The 18,122-nt window shown below is 44.0% G+C and overlaps 1 protein-coding gene across 1 annotated transcript in view; it reads left to right on the forward strand.

Annotated features, from left to right (window-relative positions):
• Positions 1–371: 371 nt before the first annotated feature.
• The window catches only part of DPP6 (dipeptidyl peptidase like 6), a 399,855-nt gene continuing 382,104 nt past the window's right edge, over positions 372–18,122 (forward strand). Inside the window, exon 1 of the mRNA XM_083881406.1 lies at positions 372–1,021. Within this exon, the coding sequence (XP_083737532.1) occupies positions 821–1,021 (201 nt within the window). The 5' untranslated portion in view covers positions 372–820. The remainder of the gene's footprint in view (positions 1,022–18,122) is intronic.

The following is an 18,122-nucleotide window of genomic DNA, read 5'->3' on the forward strand; positions in this document are numbered from 1 at the left end:
CTTTTTTTTATTTTTATTTTTTTTTTTTTTTGAGTTGTTTCCCCGGGAAAAAAAAAAAATAAAAAAAGATAAATAGGCAGGAAAAAATCCTCAGAAGGTACCGAAAAGGAGATGATCGTAGAAGAGCCCTCCTTCCCAAGAAGAGCAACGTGCTTTGAATGAGGCTTCCCAGCCTCTTCCACTCCGTCTCACACACTCTGTCACTGTGCCTGTCGCTGGTGCACACTGTTGGTATGCGACCTCGGAGGCGACTGCTCCGCCACCTCTGCCTGGGGAGCCGCTGACAGCCAGCGATTGAGCCAGCCCCCCTTCCTTTCCTTTCTTTTTTTTTTTTTTTTTTTTTTTTTTTTTTTTTTTTTTCCTGCTTTTGCAAACACACACGCACACCCCCAAAGCACATTTAATGCTGATCCACTCAGGCGCCATTATCGGGGGTACGTCTTCGTGGAGTGTTTTGGTTCTTTTTTTTTTTTTTTCCTCTTCTATTTTTTTTTTTTTTTCCCTTCCCAACACTGGATGGTGCAGCATTCCCGGGGCCTGTGGTGTTACGGCTCGATTGCGTTCTATTATTTATTTATCTGTCTTCTCTCTTCTTGCTCTCATCACTCCCCCGTCTCTGCTCTCTTGAACCCCCCGGATTCTCTCCGGGTGCCGGTGCAGAGGACCGGGAAACAGGATCCCTCGCTCTCCCTCCCACTGATGTGGGACTGATCCTCACCCGCGTGTAGCATGCTGTAGCCAAAAAAAAAAAAAAAAAAAAAAAAAAAAAAAGAAGCGGCTCTCTTTCCCTCCCTCTCGCTCGTTTCCCGCGGTTGACTTCATGGCTTCACTGTACCAGCGGTTCAGCGGGAAGATCAACACCTCCCGCTCGTTCCCCGTTCCCCCCGAAGCGAGTCACCTCCTGGGCGCCCAGAGCAGCGAGGAGGACGGCGCTGCCGGCAAGACCCCGCGTCCATTGCAACAGGAAGGCGGCCGGCCCCGCTTCCAGTACCAGTCGCGAAGTGACTGCGAGGAGGAGGATGTAAGCGCCGGTGTCGTTCGCGTGGGGTTGGGTTGGGTTTTGGGTGCCCCCCCTCCCCGCCCCCTGTCCTGCGGGATGGCTGTGTGCCCCCTCCGAGCTGGCAGCGATTTCTTGCGGTTTGTCCGCTCTTCCAGGCGGGTCTTGGCGCTCCTCTCCTTCCCCTGGAGTGCCGGGAATGGTACGGGACGGAGCCCGCCGGGAGCGGAGGGGCCGGGACTGGCCGCCCCGCGCTGTCCCCGCAGCTCTCCCCGTTCCCGGGCTCCGTGCGCGGCTCTCCGCGCCCGCGGAGCGGGGCTGGGCGGTGCGGGGTCAGCACCTTGGGAAACGCCGAGTGCCGGCTCCGTCCGACTGCCCCCAGGCTACCCGACAAGACCCCCACCCCTCTTTTTAAAAATTTTATTTTATGTTTTAATTATTCCGTGTTTTACCCTTTAACACTCTCCCGGGGCAGAAGTCTTCACCTTGTCCCTCTCTCCTCGCTTTCCTGTCCGCCTCCCCCCGAACCAGGCAGCGGGGAAACTTTTTAACCCCTTTGCAGCCGTTTGTGGGTCTGTGTCTCCCCCTCCCCGCCGGCCCCGGGGGAGCCCCCGCGGGGGAGCCGCAAACTTCGGCCGCGCACCTTCCGCTCCCGCGCTGCTTCCCGAGCAGCCGCTTCAAAGGTGCATCTGCATATCGCCTTAGTAACCGGTGACTAATCCAGGCCGCTGGCTGCCTGCTGTGTCCGATGGAGTTAAACTAGTCTGGGTCGATTGCTCCCGCTTCTTTCGGGGTGGCGAGGAGGGGGACGGGGGATTTGGAAAGCGGGGAGACCGAGAGAACAGGGGCCAGCGATAGAGCAAAACATGTGGCTCCGCATCGCTGGCTGGTGTTGGGTTTGCAGAGGGATTTGAGCGTGTTTTGCCTCTGTGGAAGCACACACAAGGGGAAGCAAATGGCTGCAGTTGGGAATAATGTTTGTGTCTGTTAAAAATACTTCTTGCCCGAGTGGGACGCGTTAGCTTTGCGGCAGGGTTTAGCTGTGGCTCTGGGAGCCTTCCCATGCAAGGCACAGCTTCAAGCCACAACAGCAGGGCTGCTTCACTCTGAGGAGAGTTGTGTGTGCAGGGAAATGCCCTCGGATTATCTTTTAAACCCCTCTCCATAAAGGCTTTTGTGGTCTATAGAGCAAGTGCACTTCTGTCAGCGATGGGGCCAATCGAGCTAAACCTGTCCCCGAGGTGACAGAATGCTGACAGCCCCGGGGGACAGCAGTGACAGGACCTCAATTGACTCTTCCCTGTGACCCGCTCAGCAGGAACGATCTTGGCACTGCTGCTCCTTGGCTGCTCCTTCCTGCAGAAGGCACCGGGCCCCTTTCCCGGGCTCCTGCACCCACTGGTGACTCCCTCCCGGTGAGGCCGGGGACACGGGGCCCTTCCCGGCCCTGTGCCGGGCTCTAGGTGTCGCTGCGAGCCAGCGGAGTGCCACCTCCGGGGCTGGGCTCAGGCACATTTTCCTCATTGTTTTATTTTCGCTTTCCCGGGTTTGGAGACAGCAGATGTCTGGAGCCGCTTCTCTGGTCACCAGAAGCGCTGAGTCCGGAACAGAGGAAAGCCTGCAGTTTGGCATGTGCGAGTGATTTCTGCTGACAGGCTCCAGAATAATATTAATAAGATTATCCTTTAACTTCTAAATGGAAAGTTTTTCTGTTTCTTTTCTTTTTTTCTTTGTTTTCTTCCCCCCCGCCCCATCCCCTCAGAGCTGTGGGTGAGGAGTGCTGCTGGGCACTGCTGGGCACTGCTGGGCACTGCTGGGCACTGCTGGGCACTGCTGGGCACTGCTGGCTGCTGAAGGACACTGCTGGCTGTGCCTGCCTAGTGCCTTCTGCAACGAAGTGCAAGAAAGTGTGGCCAGAAACAGGGATTTGGGGTGACTTCTAAACCCACGTGGACGTTTAGTGTGATTTGTTTCTAAAAGGGGCAGCCTGTCCGAGAAAGTCCCCTGGGCTGGGTCGGCTGTTCACAGGCGCTCCCTTCCAGCAGAGACTGGGCAGCCTGAGCTGGTGCTCTCCGGCAGAGGGTTCTGCAGGTCGGGAGGATGAAATCATGGACAAAACAGTGGAAATGGTCTTTAAATCGCGCGTTTCAGGCAGCGGGGGTCCGGCCCACGGCAGGAGGGGGCGGGAGGGCTGGAGGTGTCCGCGGTGCTGGAGCGGAGCGGGTCAGACGGAGCTGTCCGCGGTGCCGAACCCCTCTGTCCCGGGTCAGACGGAGCTGTCCGTGGTGCCGAGCCCCTCTGTCCCAGGTCAGAGTTGTCCGTGGTGCCGAACCCCTCTGTCCCAGGTCAGACAGAGTTGTCCGTGGTGCTGAACCCCTCTGTCCCGGGTCAGACGGAGCTGTCCGTGGTGCCGAACCCCTCTGTCCCAGGTCAGACGGAGCTGTCCGTGGTGCCGAGCCCCTCTGTCCCAGGTCAGAGTTGTCCGTGGTGCCGAACCCCTCTGTCCCAGGTCAGACAGAGTTGTCCGTGGTGCTGAACCCCTCTGTCCCGGGTCAGACGGAGCTGTCCGAGGTGCCGAACCCCTCCTGACCCAGGCAGGAGGAGCTGTGTGGTCCCCAGACACTCCCAGGACCGGTGCCGAGGCGAGCTGACAGTGACCTCTCGCCCTTGTCTGTGGCGAGGTGAGCAGAGACAGTGGCAGTATTCAGGCTCAGTCAGGACGAGTGAATGCGGCCCTGGGGATGAGGCCCTCGAGGAAAGAGGAAAAGTGAGGCAGAGAGAGCTGGAAAAGACCGTGGGAGAAGTCCAAGGAAAGTGGTCTGTTGGTGCAGGGTGCCAGGAGTACGTGCTACTGCTCATCATGGGGAAGGGCTTGAGGAGACAGCATTGGAAACACTTTCCTAAGATTAGACTTCTGTTTTCTGTTTTGCACAAGTGGGACATTCACGTTTCCTTTCATCTTTTGACATCAATGTAGTAGGAAAACTCAGAACTTAAACATATAGAAACAGAGGGATTTCTCCCTTCCCACACTTGGAAATATCAAAACAAATCTGAGAATGAGACTGTTCTGTTCCTAACTTTGCCATGTGATTAATAATAGGAAGAGAACTGGGTGTATTTTATGGGTTACTGATGATGACTTTTCCTACTGAAATATGTGTGCTGCATTCAGCACTGTATTTTTAAGCACCAGCACAGACCTCAGTGCAGAACAAAACAGAAGGAAAGACAGGATCTTGCCTTTGAAGGTCACAGTATTGTAAGTAAGCATTCTGTCCACTGGAAGTACTACTGGTGGAAAAATACTACTTGAAACCTATACAGAGTTAAAGAGAAGGTAGTACCTCCCTAACCAAATTCAAATCAAAACCAATAATGATTTTATATGACAACTGCTGACTTACAGACATCATTTAGACACACTTGAGAACACTAGTTTAATAACATAAAAAATAACAAAGTAGAGGTTACAGCATCCTTTAGAATTTTAAAACATTTTTATCATGATTAAACTCATGGAAGGTGTATGAGAAAATATTTATATAGTAGACCTAGCTCCTGAACAAAGCCGGGATAAAGTCTTTCAAATTTTTCATGTTGTTTGTCAGATGAGACAAATATGTTATTTATGGGAGGAGTAATAAGGAAACTAGGTTCTGTATAAATGACCCCAGAAAAACACTTCCTAGTTGGCTCGGTGGCATTATTGATATTAAAGTTATTGCAACAGTTCTAAATAAAATTCAGATGACGTATTTACCTTGTTATAAGATTAGCTTTTCACTACATTTATTTAGATGAAGAAACATCTGTGAGAACTCTTCATTCAGTTTAGTGTGGTGGTATAGTAGGTTATGAGGAATTTTGTTAGCATAATTCACTTTTTTAGATTGATGAAGTTAGCTTTTAAGTGGTAATTTTGATTGGTTTACCTCTTAGACTGATGAGATAAATGCTTTGCATATTGTACAGTGGAAGGGATTTTCTCCTACACGTTGAATTGAGAACTTTTTTTCCCATAAAATAGAGCTTCTTCATCTTTTCCAGGCTTCTTTCTTGGCATCACAGTGATTAATGAGTTTAATTTTTGCAGGCAACTGCCAGGAGGTGCTGAGTAAGATGTATCATGCTGATTGTGTGTAATGCCGCTCCTTTTAATTACTGGGATGATAACAATGCATTAATCAGGTGCATAAAAAATTCAGCACTTTCCTGTAACATGGAATATTGATCCATTTTATAAGGCACTGACTGTAGAACAACGATCACAGAGGTACTTTTTAAAGTGAATTTTGTATAATAAGTTATCTGTTAAAAATATTGAATCCTCCAGTGAAACATCATGACATTTTTTTATATGAAAAGTCACATGCATTCTTACAGGTTCATTACTTAGCCAAAACTCCTACTGGCTTTAATAGGAGACTTAAGCATACAAAAAAAGCTAGTCCCAAACCACAAAAGCTCTCATTCCTCTGAATATTCTTTCAATAACTGAATTCTGAATATTTCTTTCTTTTCTGCATTTGCTTAAAACTACATTTGGCTATATATTATACTTTATTAGTTCTGCAATTGATTATTCAGACCTATTTACCTTTTGAGAAGTTTTTCATTCAGATATAAATAGAGATCGTTTTGAGATGCCTCAGTAAAATTGTGTAATGTGCTTGGATAAATTAAGGATTTAGTAAATCAAATATCCTTTTTTAACGGAGTGAGTCTAAGAAAGTGAAAATCAAAGCCATCAGTGTAAAAAAAAAGTAATTTGGTACATCAGACTTACTGTTGCATGTAATTGAAAGTGTTAATTTTCAGTTCATTATTTGTCTAATGGGAAGAGATATTGCCTCCTAGAAATGTGTGTCAAGGACAGAAGCCTCACAAATGTTGAGGCCTGAGCTGCAGGCAACAGGCATTTCAAAAATGGGGTGGTTTTCTCCTAAACAGATGATTAATTGATTGTATAGAGGGATCTGTGGGACTGCAGAAACCCTAACTCTGTTGTAAGCTAAAACAAGTTGAATTGTAACCAGGAGTCTCTCTATAGATCTGTACGGCTGTGTGTATGGGCAAAACCAACTCTTTAAATCTGTAAGAATCTCCTGTTCTGCCTCTTCTTGGTGAGTTCTTGGGTGCTGAACTCAGTTATCCTCCAGCCATCAAGATGCAGAGAGCAGGAATGGTTATTTCCATGGAAATAGTTAGGCCCCGCTGACATTCTGTAAGAGCTCACCTTTTGAAATGAATAAAAATTTCAGCTCACTTCCTTCAAAAGGAATAGTTATAAGCCTTATTAAAATCATGGGTTATATTTTCACAGAAGCTCATCAGATATTTTGCGATTACTGAATACTGGACAGTGATCTGCAGGTGATACACTCTTCATACTTTGCTTTATGGCTATATCTATAATTAACCAAACTTATGATATTTGCTGCCAGTTTAAAATCCGCCTCTGTTTCTGCAGACTTCCCTAGCCATGGTGATGATGCACACACTAAAAAAACCTGCCAGAGAAAATGTATTTTTAAGGATTCAGGAATAACTGTGTGAAGAGGCTGAATCATCTCTCTAATAGTAGTGAACTGTGCCACAGGTTGGGACACCCCACGTAGAGTACTCAGCTCATGTTGTTTCTCTTTCTGAGCTGGGAGCTCGAGTGCAGAAAGCAGAAACTGAGACCAGGGTTGGAGCAGATCAAGTTGGCCTTTAAAGACATAGGAGATGGGAAAAAAAAATAAATCTGTGAGTGTGTTCTGCTCTCCACCCATTTGTATATTTTTGTTTCAGGAAAGGCCAGACTGAAGGCAGTCCTTAGGGTGTGTATCACAGCTTGGAAGATGCTCTTTGGGAGTCAGCAGATTTTGTCCTTTGAAATAAAATGCTTTACATTACTTTGGGCTAATATATTTATGCTTGTGCTGGTGCAGCAAAATCTCTCGTTATAGCTCATTAGTTGCAGGTTGGTTTTTCCCAGGATTTTTGCCGGGTGTGCAGGACAATTCCCAGCACGCTGCCGTGAGGTGCCGTGAGCATTTTCATCCTGTGACCAAGGGGTGGCAGCGTGTGGTGATCACACTGCTCCTTATGGAGCGCTTGGCTTTTCCTGGCTGTTACAGAGGAGCATCAACCACCCACTTGTTTACTCACTCACCTGGGCGTTCTTCAATTCCTTACTGCTTTCTCCAGGTCTGGTGGAACTGGTGGCAGCTTTGTAACTCTCTTTTTCACCTCCAGGGAGAGATAATTATTTTCAAAGCTCATAAGAAATGGTTCAGCGGTAGATTTAAGTGGCCTATTATTCAGACATGGAGGAAGGAGGGAAGAAATAAACCCTCCTTCTAAGAGAATATTTTTCTTCTTTTTTTCCAAAGGAAAGCAAAAAAATAAGCCAGTGTTGTCCCAAAACTCATAGTGGGTTGTGATACAGCATGTCTTTTCAAAAGTGTGCACAATTAATTCAAGTTTGTCGTTTCAAGGTGTTTCGAAAGATTTGTGGTTAAACACAAAAATACATACTGGAATATATCTCCTAGTTAGATCCACAAATACTTATTTTGGATCAGTTTGTTAAAAACTGATATATGATTTCACCTTTGAAAATATGATGTGTATGCATTAAATTGTGGGTGTTTGGTACTGGTAAGATTCCGTGTGGGTGAGTTAACTGAGTTAAAGAGTATTTTGAGTGCATGCATTCATCTATAGGAGTGGATCACTGTGCCATAATCTTTACTGCCAGTACATAATTATAAAAGAGAGTAGGAATGAGCACTAGGCTCAGGGATGTTTTGCAGCACAGAGCAGTGCAGAAGGGAGCAGAGAGAGAGTCTGGTGGTACAATCCAGAAAAGTGTTCTGAAGGGGGAATGGGCAGTGGTTTCACTGTAGTAGAAAGAGAAGTCCTTCACAACGTTCTCACCTGTAGAGTGTTTGGGAACCTAAATTTCCAACATGCAACCAGAGCTTTAATTACATCTTATATTTTTAAGCACTTTAATTTAGAGATATTTCATAGTTTATTTTGTTAAAATAGCACTTAAAGCTTTCCCAAAGATTACTGCAGTTTTTAAGCCTCAGGGGGAGAGGTAGAGAGGATCTGGTCCTCATTCACTCTGCAAACGTTAAGTTTACACAGAGGTGCTGAAGTGTGTGAGGTAATTTAAAAAAGGCCAATTTTGTGGCTCTCTGCTGAGGAAAACTGAATATGGTTTTTAATTGTTTATCACTTACGAAGAATAAATTATTTTACTTCAAACAAGGTGCTTGTTTAGAGTAAAATAATTTAGGAGAGCTCAACTATTACATAGATTCTTCCAGGAGTTGCAGTCTCTGTACCTTTTAAAACTGCACTTATTATTATGTTCACTTTGCAAATGGAAATTGGAGGCTGAGGTGGCACATGGACAGTTCATCTCAGCTCTGTGGTCTGCTGTGCCTCAGCCTTGTGAGCTATTGCAATTTCTGGTTCTGGGCCCCAGGGGCTTTAAGACTAAAAATTGTTCCAGTTATCACCACGGATACTCTTATGGGTGTAAAACTAATTGTGAAGTCTGGCACATTTAAGTCTTTCCTGCATCTAGCACTCATTTCTACAGTGACATTTGAAATGTCTGATGTTTCCTTCTAGCTCTTCAAGGCTTTGGAGTTTGCTTTGAGCAAAAGGAGGTTTAAAGCATCCAAAAGGAAGGACAGTAGTACATTAATGTTTTCATTACAATTTTTCAGGGAGAGGATGGTTTGGGGCTTTTTATATTTCTTTTCTGTATTTGTCAATAGCATCTGTTCCAGAATTTCAAGCAGATTTCGGTCTAGGCAGACCTCAAAAGCAAATGCAAATTTCTCCCCAGGCTTTCTCTCTTGGATGTACAGAGCTACGTGAAATGGAAATGCAGCAGTGGGAAATGCCTGGTAACCTCAGCTCCAGTTATACTACAGTCATTAATTTTAAAGTGTTTATGACAGAAGAATGTTCGTGTTCCTTATTTTCCATTAAAATAAGCTCAAGCTCTCTCTAAAAGAACGGAGCAGTGGTATTTTGGTCAGAGGAGAAATGAAAGCCATGCAGACTGAGCAGTTACAGATGTTGCTGCAGTCTCCAAGCCCTGGATCTGAAGACACTTGGTGAGCAGAACCCGTGGGAGGTTTACACAGGATCCCTGAGCCTGCTGCTTCCCCCCTGTTCTGGCAGGGGCAGAGGGAGAAGTCCAGCAGCAGCAGGAGGCTTGTTACTGCCTGTTGTCCCTTCTCAAGGGTATACGCAGAGTTTGCAGAGCCCAATCTGTACAGTTTGTGTCTGTGAAGATGAATTCAAGTGTCCTGCAGTGCCTCTGGCTAAGGGGAACTAAAAAAGGCTTTTATTTATAAGGCCAGCTTTTGGCAAAAGAAAAAAATACGACCTGCTAATAGCAGCAAAGCCAACACTTACGCTTGTACCAGGATCACAGAAAAAGAATCTTGTGGCAGCTGCTGCTGCTGGCTGGTATGGTGGTTATGGAGGTGGCTCTGGGGTGGAGAGCTCTTCCCATTTGCACCCAACACTTCTGAATCCCTTAGAAGCCATAGAGGCAGCAAGCACAGCTCATCTCTTCCTCTCTCCCATCCCTCAGCCCGACCTCTGGGGAGAAGAATTCTGTGGTTTTTTGCACTGCTGGGAAGCCATGAGTCAGTTCTTCCTCCCTGTCTAACAGGGGGCTGCTGGCAGCCTTATCTCCCTGTGCCCTGGCGCCTGAAGATGGATATCCCAGCAAAACCCAGATGGCTCCACTCCAGCCACTTCCCATTGACATTCCCTCTGGCATTGCAGAGTTCAGCTTCCTCCTCTCAGGACAGGCACGTTGGGTTATCCTGTGTTTCAGGAGAAAGCACAAGCAGACTTGAGCAGAGAGCAAAGGGGATGTTGGGATCTGCTTTAAATAGTGTTTGACCTCTTGCATAAGAGACTGATTGTCCCAAGATGAGTTTATTGCATACACAGCTCTGAGATTTGCACAGATTGCTTTTGGGATTATGTTTCATGTGACTGTAGAATCCTATCTTTATTTGTTTGTAATTTATTGCTAAATCTTTCCTCATGTTTCTGTATAACCTGTATTAAATATGATTTGGTTTTGATTTTGTTTTTCTATTTCTATTTCATCTAGGTGCTAGAAAAGAAAAGCAATATTTAAAAGACCAAATTTCTATTACTTTGTTCTCAGGGAAGCTGTAGAAATCAACAGCCATGTTGCCATAGACACATAAATGCTTTATAGTGAACCAAAGGTTTCCACTTCTACTACTCTTTACTGCTAGGCACATTGAATCTAAGCACTTTATTGATACAGTTCCTCTGCCTGCTCTATATTAACTTCTTCTTTTTCGGTTTTTGGGTTTTTTTTATTTTCCTTTTCCTTTTTTAATATATTTTTTGGTGTAATCCCAGATACAGGAGGAGACACATGGAGAAAACATGAAAGGTATTATAGTGCTTCACAATGGTGTCTCTGATAAAGTGGGTGCTGTTGAAGCAGCTTCTTTGTTCTGCTATGAACTGCAGCACAAACACTTGTCAGAACACATACAGTGAGTCATTGCAAACAAGAGTAATTAATTAAAACTGACACAGCCAAGGTTTAGGATCACAGCAACCCCATCTATTGTACTTGCCTTGTTTATACTCCCTGTGTTTGAGGATGGAGAGATTGAAAGAGGCTTCTTCAAGGAGTGGCTAATTCTCACTGATTTCTGGGCACATTTAGATACCTTCTGTTTGAGGGGGCACGGGTCAGTGGTGGAGCATTGGGATAACTATTAGGGAAGTCTTGCATGACCTTCAGCCAGTTATTTACCCCTGGGAGGCAGGACCTGCATCTGTTGGGCACCATAAAGGAATCAAGGCCATGACTTCCTTGTGGTGGTGCAGAATTAAATAATTTTTGGTTTTGGCCTAAACCTTCTGCCTAAAAAGAATCCATAGACAGAAACATGGGATTATTAATAATTAGAAATGCTGTCATTAATTCTGACAGTGGCAACATTTTTAGGAGCATTGCTAATAACCAAAACAGGCCCTGATTGTGCTTGTTTATGGTGGGCTAAAGGTCTCTCTCATTACAATGTTTCACAGGCAGTGCCAGGAACTGATAATCACTATAATGCACATTTTTTCTCTTAGCTAAGAAAAGCTAATAAGCATCTGTAGTTTTGAAAATGTCAGATTGAGCCAAAGTGCATGCAATTAGATAAGGATAATGTAGCAGATAATAAGAAGATACATGATACTGGGTGAGCAGTTATCAGACTGTTGTGCTTTGGCTGCTAAAGTGCTTTGTGCCCTGTTAGAGGAAGCAGTGGCTGGTTGAGGGGAAACATGCCAGGAGTTGTCACAAATGGAAACGTGAGCTAATGTGGTAAAGGGACAAGGCTGGTCCTGGGGAAGCATGAACATGGATGTCAGGCTTTTGATAGATGGAAGGGTTGTCTGGGTTAAAAGTCATGTACTTGGGAGGTGGGAAAGGCCACTGAGGGAAAAAAAGGAAGCAAATATGGAAAGGAAGATGGGCAGAATGGAGTCATTTGTGGTCACTGTCTCTAAGGTTTCTTCTTTTTCTTTTTTTCAAAGACTCTCCTTTCTGTGTGTATGTGGTGTCTGGGCTGTTCTGGCAGCTTTAGTGTGCTAAAACCTTTCTGAGATTTCCTTTGCCCAAAAGGAGACACAGCCATGGTACACTCATTAAGAGCCTGGGTGTGAATTTTCAACCAGTGTCCTCAGTTTAATTTGCCTCTGGGGGAAAGAATGTGGCAGACTGTGGGAGCAAGATTAAAAACAAGAGGATGAGAAAGAGACAAAGGACAGGGAAGAAAGAAGAAAGAGGAAAGTCATGAGGTAAAGAACTGGATTCCAACTCCGATACTGGAAGATAAAGAATTTTGCTTCTAATTTTTTTTTTTCTATAGGGCAAAATATTTTTTATGGCTGGGACAGAATATTCTATATTTTCCTTTTTCTGCTACTTAGCCTAATTTAGCAGCTAGTTCTTGACAAGAAGGCAGGTTCTTTGTAATCTGGAAGACTGGGCATTTTTGTCTGAATTTTTTTTCCTGAAATGTTTCTTCTACTCTTACTCCACCTCTCATGAAGTGTTCTGGTGCCTCCAGAAGGAAGCGATTAGAAGCCATTTCTGCTGTATTTTGGTTCTATGATGACTTTTACCATTTTCTTTCTCTTTAGAATTCACCAAATATTTAATCTTTTTATAAAATACCTGACAGAAAAGCTGTACAGTTCTCATTCTCTCCTCTTCTGTAATGTCCTTAAAAAGGTATTCTATTAATACTCAACTTGTGACTGGCTATGTAGTGTCACACCTGCAGTCTTAGGAAAAAAAAATATTATCTCTATGATATGTTCAAAAAGTGAATAACAAATTCAAGGTATATTTTGTCACTTACAAAGCACTGTCCTTTTACATTTCATTTTACACCAGAATATATTATCCTTTTTTGTGTGTATTTTCAGCCTAGATTAACTGTTTGTATTACAGAGTTGTATAGAAGTGTGTGTTTGATGTTTGGAGAGGTCTCTAGGAGAATCAGAAATCACAGTTTTTTGGGTTGGAAGGGATCTTAAAAATTGTCTTTCCCATGGGCAGGGGTACCTTCATGGTCTGCAATTATTTAAACTCAGGGGGTGTTGAAATTCTCTTCCCATGAATGTTCAGAGAAGGTAACAGCACATTCACAGGACGCAGATTCAGAGCACATGTAAACATGGCCAAAATGGTACTTTTGTTGTTGCTTTGTTCTGTTTCATTTTTATAATTCAGTCAATAGCAAGTTATATGTTCCTCAGTAAGTTGTTCTTCTCCAGGCAATGGACAAACTTGACCTTAGAGGAGAGGGAAAAGAGAGGAAATCCTCTGTCTTCTCTCACGTTGGGTCATGGAGGAACACTTCCTTTCTCCCACAGACATAGGGGTTCTCATATCAACTGCACAGCTCTGGGGTAGCTCTCTGCTTTTTGGATGAGCTTCAAAGAAATGCCTCATGGCACTGGGCAGAGAAGGTGAAGGTCAGGAGCAAGGTTAAAGCCAGTTTAATCACACTCAGTAAATCTGCATGTGAAATCCTTCAAATTATGACTATGTTCCTTCAGTGTCTCTCCCTGTGTGTGCTAAGCTGGAGCTCTTCTGGAAATGGGTTTTTGGCAGATAGCACATGGCCATGGGCCTGGAAGGATGCCTGAGAATGCCACAGTCAGCTATTTAACTGTGGAGCTCACTGTCAAATGCAGGGAGCAGCAGTGTGAATGGGAGGATTGAATTTGCTCTAAAAGTTCCACACAAAAAAAAAAAGCTCCTCTTTTGCTGAAGACAGATTGTGCCAGTCCAACCTGAAAAACTGTAATTTAATTTGAAAGCACCGTTCTGCATTCCTTTCAGCTGATCTCGACTGGTGACAAGCCATAAAATTTCTCTGCGGTTTAATAGATGAGAATTTCCTAACTTCATAAAATGATTAAAAGCACTCCAAACATATACTATTAGCAAGGCTTCTGTGAGACAACTCAATCAGCAGGCTTCAGGGTCTTTTGAGAAAGGTTTTGGTGAGCATTGCTTCCAAGGCAGATTGCTGAGATTGGTCATAATTGAGGGAAAGACTAATAAACTATAAGACTTAAAGTAACTTAAAGAAGAAATGATAAAGGATATGTGTAAAAGAGGTTTTTCCTGTTTGCCACAATGCTGTGAAGATGAATTGTACAAGGATCAATGTCTCTAAGTGATATCTGTGGGGCAGCATTTTGGCAGCAGCCCAGTCCTGAGGTTTTCTTTAACCCAGAGCCTTGGACAGCACTGAAAAGCAGCAGTTTGGCTTTGTGTGTACAGCCTGTATCTCATCTAGAAAACTCATCTTCCTCCAGCATGTTGGATCATAAACCAAAAGCTGAATCCACTTTCATCAAATGTTTGTAAGTAATGAACCATTTCAGGACCACTCTGTTCTGCTCAAGGCATTTCTACAAACAGAAGAAGGATGATTTATCGACTGATTGTAAAATACATGTTGGGCATTAGGGACTGCCTTTCCTCTCTGCCTCTCCCTCCTTTCATATGGGCTGCCTGTGACTTTCCAAATAAGCAAGAAAATGTGACTGGTTTATTTTTCCATTCCATGAATGTGAAGCAGAGGCTAGTTAAGGGGTAAATGGACAACCATATATTTGGGAACTGAGCCTCTTAACATCAGTTTAGATACTCCAAATTTCTAAGATTGGATGAAGAAATCTTGTGGCAGCTTTTAATCAAACTGGTTATTTGAGAGTTTGTCTCCTGACATTGCTAAACTTTCTGATGAAAACTTAGGATATATTTCATAGTTAGTGCTTACTTCTCTCTTCCTTCCTCTGGAGCTCAGATCAGTCCAGCAAGGTACAGCACCAAAATATTTTTTTTTTACATCACAGTGACATAATCTTCAGAGTTTCCAAATGTAAATTTGTGTTCTTACTTAAGGTGAAGAGGCTTTTTTTGCTTAATAGGTTTTATCTCTTATCAAAGGAAGAGATTAGAATTTTCCACTACTTGGTCTCTCCTTTTTGCTGACAGTAGTTGAAATGGAGAATCTGTCCATCCTCAGGATATCTATCTAGGAGAAAATTTCGTTGTCAGACTGAGGCATTTCCAGCATTTTTCTTGGTCAGCTTCAATAATCACTGATTCTCATTTATCCAGGTCAATGGGCTCTTCTCTGGAGACAGTACATTTTTTTAAAATGAAAGATATTACTGGAATAAGAACTGATGGCTCTGATCTGGTCATAAATTGTTTTAGGCAGGAAATAACAAGATTTTTAAGATCTTGAGCACCAAAGTATTGAAATAGTCTTCCAGAAAGACTAGGTGAAGATTAAAATTATATCTAGCTTTAGGCTAGGACTCAGAAACCCTTCTTTTATGGGGTTGTATCTCTGCTCTTGGAAGCAGAGAAAACATAGGGGCCACTTTTGCAACTAAATCTATTGAAATTTTGCATTAGCCTATGAAGAGGTCTCTTCCTCCAGCCTGGTAACAGGAGTTCATTTGGATTATACAGGCTAAACATCTTTTCAAAGACTCTCCAGAAGAGGTAAATGTTATTAGACTGTTTTAAGAAAATAATCACAGTATAATGGATTATACAGGGCTGAATCCATCCTTTGAAAGTATTTTTGAGATAGTTCAGTCAGGTTTATTTGAGAGTCCCTTCATCGCTGTATTTCAAACAGCTTGTGTCAGATGTCTATGATATTTCTCTAAGCGTTTCCAGCTACCTCCCCTGCAGGCCAAACACTTTTCCATTTCCAGAGGCAAGATGTCAAGAGGTCTGTCACTAGGAGGGCAGCAGCATCTATAGACATTTATGCTGCAAATATTCTGTGTGGGAAAATCTAATTCAGTGCAGTTCTTTTTTCTCTTACTGTTGTAGAATTGTGTGTTCATTTTTCTGCTTGGCTTTACTGTTTCTGCACAGAGTCCTGGAGTCCTCCACAGACAGAAGCTTTGCCTATCTCCATAACAAAGACAGTTTGCAAAGTCTATGGATGAGAAACTCAGAAGAATATCAGACAGTTTGTTTTCTGTTATAGGACTTCTACAGTGTATGAACATTATCTCCAGACTATGTGAGTTGTAGATTTTGGTATCTGGAGAGAATTTAGTAGCTCAATACATTCAAATGGTTGAGAACACTGAGCTGAGTTTGAACAGCCTTACTGAGTATTTTCCTTTTTTAATACAACTCACCCTCAGGCCACAAGGACAGTGCTGCTCATGTGGCAGAATTGCCCAGGTGTAAACACACAAGTTCCTAAAATCTGTCTGTAACTCACAAACAGGCAGAGCAAGAGCTCACTTCATGTAGGAGGAACACACCTGGTGCCCTTCAATGGCTCATTGCACCATGTGGATTCAGGGTGGGTTTAACATGTGTTGGAATGTTTGAGTGTTGAAACACAAATTGTTTTAAAGGCCCCACCTGGAGGAGCAAAACTGGCCATTACTGTGTGGCATTTGTCTAGTGGAGAGGCCAGGAATTCATTGTCAGCCTTGTTCCAAAGCCCATCCCCCGGGCTGAGCTCTTGGCTGTTATTGCAGACCCAGGAGGGGTCTCCTCTCTCCTGTCCTTCCTGAACACAGGAAACATGGGAAAGTTGGAAAGAAAACTGAGGAAAAGTGAACATGGCTGGGTGTGGTGGTGGTGGTAAGAGGGATAGGATGAAGGGCTCTGCTCCTCAGCAGATGCTGAGTGTAAAAATCACCCAAGAAGGGGTACCACAGGCAAAGCCAGGTAATCCCTGTTAGCTTCTCCCTCTCAGTATCCCTAGTGCTGATTTTTCAAGCACACAGTGGGCTGTGAATGCTGCCAGTGTAGGACTGGCTTGTGAGCAGCTGTGTCCTTTGCTGTGCCTGGCCCTGAGCACTTGTGAGAACTTGACCCATGGCACAGAATGGTTTAATGCAGCCACTTCTTCAAATCAAGTGATGACACTCATACGTGGGAAGACGTTTAATGTAGCAGGACTGCTCTGAGGCAGCAAATTTCTCACCAATTCTTCCAGCACTGGGAGAGGAGAAGGGTACTCTCCTTTCTTTGAGCAGTGCAGGAGGGGAGCAGCACAAATGGTGCTGTCTGGGAGGGGTGCTGAGGGGAAGCAGTGATGGTGGTGCTCTGTCAGTGTGGCTGGAGGCAGAGGATGCAGGTGACAGTTTTGCACAAGGGCAGAGGAGTGGATTGGGTGCACAGGACAGGGGTGATGTTGGTGGGGTGGAAATTGTCAAAGTAATCTCCAGGTACCTCATCCCAGCAGCAGAGGGAAGGCAAGCTGAACGTGAGCAGTAAGTCAGCCAGACCCATGGCTCTGGCATGTGGCTGGGAGTTAGCAAGCTGGCTTCTCTTCCTGTGTGGCATTTAATTTTTCAGGAACATTTAAATCCCTGGATTGTATTGGGCAGATTTTCCAGAAGATTTTGGTTATGCAATAAAAGCCATCTGATATTGTTTCTACACTGCTGTTAAGATGAAGTGTTCTTGTTATATCCTATAATCTTACTTGAGCTTTCTGTTCTTGATGGTTTTTCTAAGCCCTGGGCTAAAAGGCATTGTGTTAGAAATCATTCAGCCAACAAAATGTCCAAACTGTGAGGCACTAAAATTCTTTTTTTTTTTTCTACTTCTCAAGACAGCAAAGATCAAGCAGTATAGCTCATACTGCTTCAAAGTGCTAATATGTGTTGAAGACTCAGGATTTTTATGGTTGTTTGAGCTGGAATTTCACATGCCACCAAACACACAGTAGATCTAAATCAGTGCCTCCCCAGGGCTGTGTCTGCCCAAGGGATGAGGGTCCCTGGTGCCAAAGCTGCATGTGCAGGGCTCAGGGCAATGCTCACTGGAAGAGCTGAGGGTACCACAAGCACTTTGTTGGGCTGATGCAGTGCAAGATTTCAGCTGCTGATCACTCACATTAGTCAGAACTAATTTACCTACTGATTACTCACCATGCTGTAAACTTCCAGGTTTTTCAGGGCTCATTTAGATACCTCTGTCTGGTATTACAATATACATCAGAGGAGTTACCACCATGTCAGGCACTCAAAAAATATCAACAGTGCTGGACTTGTCGTTGCTAATGAATCTCATCAATCATTTTTTTTTCTTGTAATCATTACTCTAATTTCCTTGAGTGTTTTGTGCACCTTTAATTAAATGGTTGCATGTCATTGTGGTTGTGTTTGGGGTGTTTTGCAGAGGACCTCTCTTCCTGTGCTCAGAGTCCTTTAATGAAAAGCTCTTCAATGTTTGATTTTCTGCCCATTATTTAATGTATGGCCTTGGGCCATACACTCTCTTCAGATACTGTTTAATTTTCTCTTGCACTCTTTTCTAGCATTTTCTGCCACAATTTTTGAATGCTTCTCAAAATCTAATGACCTTGTTTTCATGGGACAGCTGCTGAACATGAGGAAGGGTTTATTCTCCTGAGCTAAGGAACAATTCTTAATGTATCCTAAATACTGAGATGTAAAGACTATTTTTGTGAGAGTCTAAAAAACAGATCTGTGACCTCAGTGGCCATGCTGACCCTCAGCATTTCTCAAA

This window comes from Zosterops lateralis (assembly GCF_965231275.1).
Source record: "Zosterops lateralis genome assembly, chromosome: 1".
Lineage (NCBI taxonomy): Eukaryota > Metazoa > Chordata > Aves > Passeriformes > Zosteropidae > Zosterops > Zosterops lateralis.